General features: G+C 37.1%; 1 protein-coding gene across 2 annotated transcripts; it reads right to left on the bottom strand.

The window, feature by feature from the left end:
- Positions 1–921: 921 nt before the first annotated feature.
- On the bottom strand, positions 922–8,635 carry PSF2. 2 transcript variants are annotated; one of them, XM_011625909.3, is made up of 9 exons: positions 8,482–8,635; positions 8,260–8,317; positions 7,974–8,048; positions 7,392–7,506; positions 2,947–3,046; positions 2,828–2,858; positions 2,649–2,741; positions 1,667–1,816; positions 922–1,102 (listed from the first exon to the last, which is right to left on the bottom strand). In XM_011625909.3, the coding sequence occupies exons 2-9, from the start codon at positions 8,305–8,307 to the stop codon at positions 1,082–1,084; spliced, it is 633 nt and encodes a 210-aa protein (XP_011624211.2). In that variant the 5' UTR covers positions 8,308–8,317; positions 8,482–8,635; the 3' UTR covers positions 922–1,081. The 2 variants fall into 2 exon arrangements, with proteins under 2 accessions (XP_011624211.2, XP_020524166.1); XM_020668507.2 differs by having other exon boundaries at positions 8,260–8,331; positions 8,482–8,559.
- Between the last annotated feature and the right edge of the window lie 251 nt (positions 8,636–8,886).

Below are 8,886 nucleotides of genomic sequence, written 5' to 3' on the forward strand. Positions count from 1 at the left end.
TGGCATGGCCGAGATCGTGGATGATTGGGTGTTTAAGCATACTGACACCTTAAATTGTTTTACCAAAAATATGTAATGATGCCCATCTTCTCATGCTTAGCTTCTTTTCCTGTTGAAAGGGAAACTTCTTTTCTTTTTTCTTTTTTCTTTTTTCTTTTTTTTGGATAGTTCAGTAGAGATCGGGGCCCCTAGAGGTAGAAATGGAACTCAAATGTTGTCACACCTGGCCATCCTGACCACTTAGCCCTGAGCCCATTCCTATGTCAAAAGGAAAATCTGGAAAAGTTATTTCTACATCACCAACTATTGCCCCTCTCTCTCCCTCTCGTCTCTCTCCCTCTCACACAGTTCTGGTATTCCTGGCTAGCTGTCACCAGATGCCGAAGTCATTCACTCTCTCTTTCACTTCTGATATTACTTGCTTGGACCAGTCTATGCTGGTGCTTGACTTCTGATTAGCAGAACTTTCAATAGCATCCAAATGACTTCTCACAAAAACTGGAATTCAATTTCGAACGTAGAAAATCAAAGATTTTGTAACAATATAATTATTTGGAAATCACAAGGACAAATTTAAAGTTCTAGATTGGGCTTCTAACTGCTTAAGAAGACATAATTTTCTGTATTCAACTTTTGAAATGATGCAAGGAGACCTACTTTTGATGTCATAGGAACCATCCCAGATTCCCGATAGATCACAAGCGCCAAGCAAACCCCAAAAAATAACATGAAGCAAATGACCATTTCCATGCTCTTTATAATTCAGACAATAATGCCCCAATTTATTATCCCAAATGGCCACTGCCTAGAAGCATAAGCTTATCATAATCTCACACGTTTAAGCTCATAATATATGCGCGAGAGAGAGAGTGTGTGGTTGTGATGATGATGATGATGATGTAAGAGATAAACACATCAATATCCATAACAAAAAGGTGGCATTCATTGATTAGCAACAATTAAGCAATTATGTCAGGTGATATGAGAGAGAGAGAAGGGGGGAGCTGAGAGAACAGGAGAGACAGGGGACTTACACCTGATAAAACAAGGAAAAGAGCACCAGCACAACAGTTACATGCATCTAGCGGGGCCGGAGGGTACGCTGTATGACAAATAGAATGCCATAATAAGTCTATGAAGTTTGTAGTGCTGCCATAATGCAGAACCCCAGAATCAGACTCATAACATTCAACCTTTAAACCTATAAATGTACAGGGGCTAGTCTAACCACCATACTTTTAGCAATCCACCCAAAAGAGTGGGATAACAAATATAGAAGAATATGGAGGTTGATATTGCAAACCATGTGTTAGGTGAGAGAATAAAAAGTATTGGGTGCATTAGTAAAAGCACGATTGGCCAAACTGACTCCCTGATGCGTGTCTCAAAAATCTTCCAATATATATTTATAATGAAAGTTTTCAAGACCTTAAGATAATATATCAAGAATCCAAAAACTATAGATATACTGCTACTTGGAACAAAGGTGGTATTTGCGCCCATAATTTTGCTATCGGCACCTATGTGCAAGGATGAGATTTCTAGTCAGCCAATAATCCCACCACCGTTTTGAGTGGGGACAGCAAAAACATTGGTGCAGAGAGCACAAACATGAGCGCAACTAGTGATTATCAAATAGTAAATAGGATGGAAGCCACAGTCTTACCCTTGGACCCCTATCAGCCATCGAAGGTCTGTTGACTGTCGCTGCTGTTTGTGATGCCACATCTGGAATATCGTGCTTGTAGAATGCTTGTAATGCTCTCACTGAGAATGGGCGTATGATGTTGGCTTCCATTGCTGATAAATTTTTCAGCTACAAAATACATAAAGCAGAACAACGAATTAAGGCATATTCACTCTATGTAACTTTGGAGATAATTTATAAGGGAAAATAAGAATTGGTTTGTGCTCCAATTGGCTGGGCATGAGTGATAATTATGGATCACAGAGCAGAAGCAGCAATTAGCAATGAAAAGACCCCCTGATTGGAAGCTCTACATAATTATCAGTGTACCATGACCCTCAATAATATTAATTACGGAAGGTAACAAACTAGATCCTAGAAAACTTGCATAAATTGAGCAGGAAAGAGAGATACTTTGAATTTCACAACAGCCTGATGCATTTCTTTTTTTTTTCTTTTTGGAAAGATATTTTAATTTTTTTCCAGGTCTATTCAATATATTTACTTCTATTTGTCTAATATATTATTTTAAGTAGCAAACTGGGGCAAAATAGTCAATTAGAAAAAGGAGGATTATCCAAACATTCATTTGGGACCAAAGTTTCTGGAGCACCTGCAATTTATGCAGGTGTTACAAGTATTGCATTGATATCATCCCTATAGAATATACAAACTTACAGCTATATGAACAATGTTCTGAACGAATTCTATAAAATCCATGGAATGTGCCATGAGACAGAGAACTTAAGGCCCCATTTGGGAAGGAGCAATCCTACCCCTCCATTTTCAAAATCCAAGATTGCTACGTTTTCAATGTTTAGAACTCATCAAACCTAGGAGTTTGAAAATTTAAGATTACTCAATTTCCTCCCACCCAAATGGCCCCTAAGTGTTTTCCATTCAAAGAACAAAGAAATTCAAATGACCGACACAAAATCCAGAATGAGGGAGATAAAAGTACCTTTACTGCTTGTGTACGATTGGTAAATGTTTCCAAACCAAGTTCGACTTTGTGAAACCTTACATCCCTGATGTCCTCTACCATTGATTTCACCTGGAAACTAGCCATATTGAGAAAGGATCGAGGAAAAACAGCATTGGGAGAAGAGAATCACTCCTCTTCAAAATTTCCAAACTCACCAGGTACATATCTGGGATATCATCTTGAGCACTGTAACCAATTAGTAACCTTATATCAGTTATAATGTTGTGAGATTCAAAAGTGAAGGTGGGAAAAGAATATGGATATCCTCACATACAAATGAAACAGAAGCTTCGTTATTTCGACATAGTGGAAAGGTAATGGCTGAAATTCTCTTGAAGAATCCCTCTCCGCTTCAAGAACCTGCGTCAATCTTTCTAGTGAAAGCATTGACAAAATATCAAACAAACGAAACCCCTCATACGACTAAGTAATCAAAGTCAAATTTCAAGTAATTATCACATTTAATGTGGCATAAGAAAACACCATATTTTACTGCAATCAAATTACTAGAACGACATGAAGAAAGACAAAAATAACACATTATGTCATTAACATGAAATGAGGATACAAGGAAACCTAGAAACATAAACACAATTTGGCAAGAAAAACCTAAATTTCCCAGGAGATTCTGCATAAGTCATTAAAAAGAGGTTCTGATAAGGGTACAAAACTAGAAAAGCAAAACTCAGACCTAAGTTCCAATGGAGGAAGGCATACAAGCCATCTACAAAGTACATATAAAATTGTCTATCGGATATCTGAAGTAGACGGGTGTCCAAAGAGTAAATAAATGGCCTTGACAGTCAATTCAAAAGATAAGTTTACCAGTAAAACCTGAATGATCAAGGAATAGCAAGTCTAAGAAGGGTGAGGAACTTAAACTTTCCCTTAACCCATCCCAAGCCCGGGTAAAAGAGGTGGGTTGTATCAAGTAGGCAGCCAATGTAAAACTTTGCCATAACTATCCATGAATCCTGATAGGCAGACCAGGATTCGTGTACCAACCTCAATTACTTGCGAAAAGGCTATGATGATGATTTTCTCATGACATGATATCAGAGTCGTGCATAGGTACCGGGAACGGGAGTGGCAAGAGCTCCAGGATCGGGAGCAGGAGCGGGAGCAAGAGCGCGGAGCGAGGTAGATTCAAAGATCCGTGGTTTGATGAACGAGGTCCGTAGATGGTCCAATAAAGGGATCGAGATCCCTGACTTTCAGGGAGCGTGTTCCATATCTTCACTGGAGTAAATTCTTTACTAAATGGGATCGCTTTCCTCCATGATAAGGATCGAGGTTCTCGAAGTTCACTTGTCAACTGTTTTGTAACTTGGGAGTGAATACCAGTGAACAATATTTTTAACATTTTTCAAATTCACAAACCTAGTATCAATGTGAATAAAATGATCTAACACATAGCGATAATAGAAATCCAATATGGTGAGGTTATACCTATGTCCTCGATCCCATGTTAACAATGGGAATGGAGGGTGATAAAAACAGCACACCTACCTACATTGGTCTGCCTACAACATGTGGATCCATTAGTAAAATTGCACACCTACCTTATATTGGTCTGCCCACAACGCATATGTCCTCATTTTTGGCACCAATCAATTGGATTGGGCAACTCCCACTCAAATATCAAATAATTGTGATAGATTGCTTCCAAAAAAGAAATGCCGCAATAGTTAAGTTCTCCTTGGCAAAATAAGAAAAAGGAAAGACATTGCCATATATAACTCCCATTAGCTCTCCTCTATCAAAGATTGCTAGGGGTTCAAAGACATATATAAGAGAGACCTCAATTTCCACACACACATGTTATTCCATCACCCATAAGGCAATCTCATGAGTGGCTCGATTTGGTTGACAAACACTCAAGCAATAGAAGTCCTTCAAGAGGTAGACAAGACCTAGTGAACTAGCTCCAAGGAAGTTGAGCATATTGACATTCTTCAATTGAACCATAACGCAACTAACTTTTGTATATCCTTCTGTATTCTTGCTTCTCTCCTTGTCCTTGTAAACTATGTAGGAAATAATGGAGTTCGGAAAGATTGTAGGTAATAAAAATTTGGAGGTCCACACTCAATTGTCTATGAACCAAAAAAATGTATCGGTCAAACTCGGTCCCAAGTTAAATGATACTCGATTCCAAGTTGGTTGAATCATGGTTCCGCTTACTCATGGAACCATGATCTCTGGCATAGAGATCAGAATCCCATTAGATGGGATCGTGTTCCTCGATTTCTCGAATCGAGATCCCAAATATCAGGAAGCGCCCGGAATCAAGATCCCATATCCCGGAGCGTGGGATCGAGCTTCTGGAGCGGAAGCGACCCCCTCCTTAGAAGATCCCGGTAACTATGGAGTCATGTACATTACCTTCAATGCCAGGGTAATGCTAACCTTTAAAAAGAAAGTAACAACCCTAATAATGGTCACATGCGTAGTCGTTTTTTTATATATCTAGAAATAGTCCTTGGTTATGAGCGCAATATATAAAAAATGGTGCGATTCCGGATGAAGTACAAAGAAATCTCAATAGAAGATTAAAGAGTGTAGCCAACCTCACCAAGTAAAACAGAAGCCACATGCACGCACACACACACACACATGCGCATGCACACAATCGCACATGCAAACTAGCAATAATAGGAACTAACTATCCAACCAAGAGAATATGGAAAGCTTCAGACCATGAGACAATAGACATTACAACGATCTCCATCCAAATCAGTACAATAATCTTGTTTGGGTGGTAGATCCAATACCATATTAGCCAATTTGGCATTTCTGGGGTTTTCTTGATCAGGAACATGATACTATTGAATGCAAAAAGTATCGAAGTGGAATGCATGGTCATCGGTGAATTTAAAAAGGTAGCAAGCATCAACAAGTTGAAAGAGAGGACTAAAGTATTGGAGGGACACCACACATGTGTAACCTATCAAACAAAAGGAGGAAGTGCAAACTACAGAAATGGAAAACATGGAATATGTGAAGGGAGAATTCTGATTGAGACATGCTCTTGCAAATTTGGAGAGTTAGACCATCAGCTGAAATATACATGGAAGTTCCTCTAGAATACACTCAAGCAACTTCAAGGTTTGTAAAAATAAGATGGGCATCTCATGTCCTTCATTGGCTCCAAGAATATGGTTTGAGAACTTTAGCCTATATTCCTCAAGCTCATATTTCCAAAGAGCAGTGAGGATCATTCATTGTTTATCAAGACCTACTATACTTTTCTCCTTTAGAGGCAAGGAAGGCACTAGGATGGAAGACCTACCATACTTTTTGCTTCTATGGATGGCATAACAACAACAAAAGATGATACAAATAGCACTGAGAGATCATGAAACGGCATCAATCAATCATTTGATCGGATGATCAAGAGAACTCAACAACTGAGAAATCATGAAATGAAATCAATCAATCATTTGATCAGATGATAAAACTTAACAATTTCAATGAATGGAAGTGTTGATATTTTTCAAAAAACTATTGAAGATGACAGATAAGTCTCAGGAATTAAATCTAAAAAGAAAATTCAGCAGAGACCCTTTAAAGGACATAATTCAATATCAGGAGTGCACCTAGTATTAGATAATTGAGCAGATATATTATTAGCCAAAGGTTTATTTAGAAGTGTTTTAGAGAGGTTCAAGACACCTCAACCATGTCACTCAGGGAATTATTCCCTCATCTTCAGCTTCACCATAACTATATAAGTATGTAAATTGAGATTGGCAAGCTGACAAGATTCCAGAAACTCTACTCCAAGCTATTAAGTAGCATCTAGGGAAATTTGGTCTATTGTAAGAGAATTTCCGGATACTGTATTAAAGCAAAATATTAGCAACTCCCCTAAGGAAATGTATTGGGGTTTGCTCATGCCATTGTGACCAGGTTTCACATTTAAAGTAATGTCTTTCACAAGAAAAATGAGCATATAAAAGTTGATTGTCAATATATACAGAAAGAAATTAAAGAAGGGATGGTGAAGACTCTTTGTATACTCTCTCATACTGGAAAGATAACACAACAAACAAAGCAATCATGTTTGCAAGCTTACAGGTGTAGGCATTTACTCTCCAACATGCAAAGAAGTGGTAGATGTTGTCTATGAAGAACTACAAGGGTAAATTTTCCTCTCTAAGTAAAAAGTTGCTATGTCAATTAGTCATATGAATAAAACATTGTGCATTTCACTAGTAGAATCGTAATCATCAGCCTCGATTAGTGAGGATGTAACATATGTGAAAAGATGAGTTAAGACCTGAGGTTCCTAAACAAACAAGGGACTTATCTCTAAAGAGCCAAAACTAAGGCAATTCTCACCCTAGTCTCTATGTGCTTGGGATATTCTTGGGTAGATGAACAATGGGAGAGAGAAACACAAATAACAACATTTTTCTAGAATATATAAGAATCATAAAACCATTTTGTAAAATGCATATACACTAAAAAAGTTACAAAAACTGGATGACAACTGAGGTTTCCCTTAGGCACTCTCCTAAGTTGCCTTCAATCACAAATGACAAACAGATACAAATAAATCAATGTTAAGAAACAAAAGCCTTTCTTTGGACAATTTAAAAATGAAATGTTGTTCAACAATGCACAAGCATTCAAGAGTTTAATGTTCACAAATTTCGTTATTTAAAATATACTTAACAAGTACAAAGTCACAAAAGAAAAGAGAAAAAAAAATACCAACAGACATCCACTCTGGGGGTCGAATTGCACACTTTCCACGCTTCTTTAGAGCTACTGCCAGCCAAAGTGGCACTTTTGCAGGAATTTGTGGAGTAAAAGGACCATAGTCACCCTGATAATGAAAACTAAAATGAGTTTGGATTCTTTTATCAACCATATTTCCATCAAGTATCCTGACATGCATGCTTAGAACAAAAGCATAAACAAATAAAAATTCATCATAGAACATTCAAAAAAACAAAAGAAGGTATGCATATCAAATACATATACAATTTCAAAGAAATAGGTGTATCTATACTTATTTATCCATACATTAATACATGTGTCAATGCAGGTATGTATACATCCACAAAATATATGCATGCGTGCTGCATGCATATGCCTTGGCGCACATACATACATCAGCACAAATGAAACATTTGTTTTTCTTTTCTTTTTTTTGACAATTCAGCACAGATATACTCAATCAGACGGTAAATTGGTCTTAGATGTCATGCCCTAAATCATCTCTAATAGCATTCTGTAAGAATTGCTGCTAACAAAAAATATCACAATGGAGAAGAATTTAAGTAACATTACACAAATCATGTTTAGGGCTTCCACTCTCAAATTTGGAACAATGTCTACCATCTCGTCTTCCGCAAAAAACTCAATCTGTGCAGTTTTCATCCCATCCAAAAAAAACAATTAGCTAAACATAGACATGATCACATCGGTAAAATATTAAAAATAAAAAATGAAACAATAAATTAAGAATACAAACCTCTAGGAATGGTAGCTCAACCAGATAATGTTAAGTAATAATGAATGTTAAAAAACTGGAATTAAAAGAAAGAGGAATGAAATGTAGGTTAGAATCACCCGCCTCTGCTGGAGAGAAAAGAGAGACGTGAGGATCAGACTGACCAGCCATGCTGCAAAATCTAGGGTTCAAAAACTGAAATAAAGTTAGTAATAGTTATAAACAATCTGAGAAGTAATTTACGGATAAGTCAAGAAATAAATATCAAAATGGAATGAGATGGGAAGAAACTGGAACAAGAGGAAATAGGAGATTTGAAAGAGTGGCAGGGAAATGGAGATATACCTGAAGATGAGGAGCTCTAATGTTTTGATGGAGGGGCGGGAAATGGTTCCTGATCTGCATTTGGTGGGAAATTATTCATGCGGAGCTGGACCGCATTTCTACATATGCGGTCCAGAAAGGGTAAAGCATCCATCTTAAAGATGGATGCAAGTACGTGTTCCGTATAAAAAACAATGGAATATAACGGTCCAAATGTTTTCTTATTAGAATTATTATTTTTAGTTTTTAAAATTTATTTATTTATTCATATTCATGATCTTCATGCTAGAGATTACGTGTCTTTAAAATTAAGTCTTAAAATCCATCTCAAAAATAAATTTAGCAAGAGCCCCGCATTTTTACATATGCACATCTGGCCGCATAGGAATTAGATCCATATTTGATTGATTTCACATAATTAGATGG

Source organism: Amborella trichopoda, chromosome 9 (assembly GCF_054954075.1).
Source record: "Amborella trichopoda isolate Santa Cruz 75 chromosome 9, AtrichopodaSantaCruz75HAP2 v2.0, whole genome shotgun sequence".
Taxonomy (NCBI): Eukaryota; Viridiplantae; Streptophyta; class Magnoliopsida; order Amborellales; family Amborellaceae; genus Amborella; species Amborella trichopoda.

What these genes read in the sequence shown, in the direction of transcription:
- PSF2 (XM_020668507.2), bottom strand. Translation starts at nt 8,541, where the DNA reads ATGCAGATCAGGAACCATTTCCCGCCCCTCCATCAAAACATTAGAGCT. An exon ending in CTCTTTTCTCTCCAGCAGAG is followed by an intron (nt 8,049 to 8,259) that starts GCGGGTGATTCT and finishes AAAACTGCACAG; the next exon opens with ATTGAGTTTTTTGCGGAAGA. An exon ending in AAGCCCTAAACATGATTTGT is followed by an intron (nt 7,507 to 7,973) that starts GTAATGTTACTT and finishes TTTCATTATCAG; the next exon opens with GGTGACTATGGTCCTTTTAC.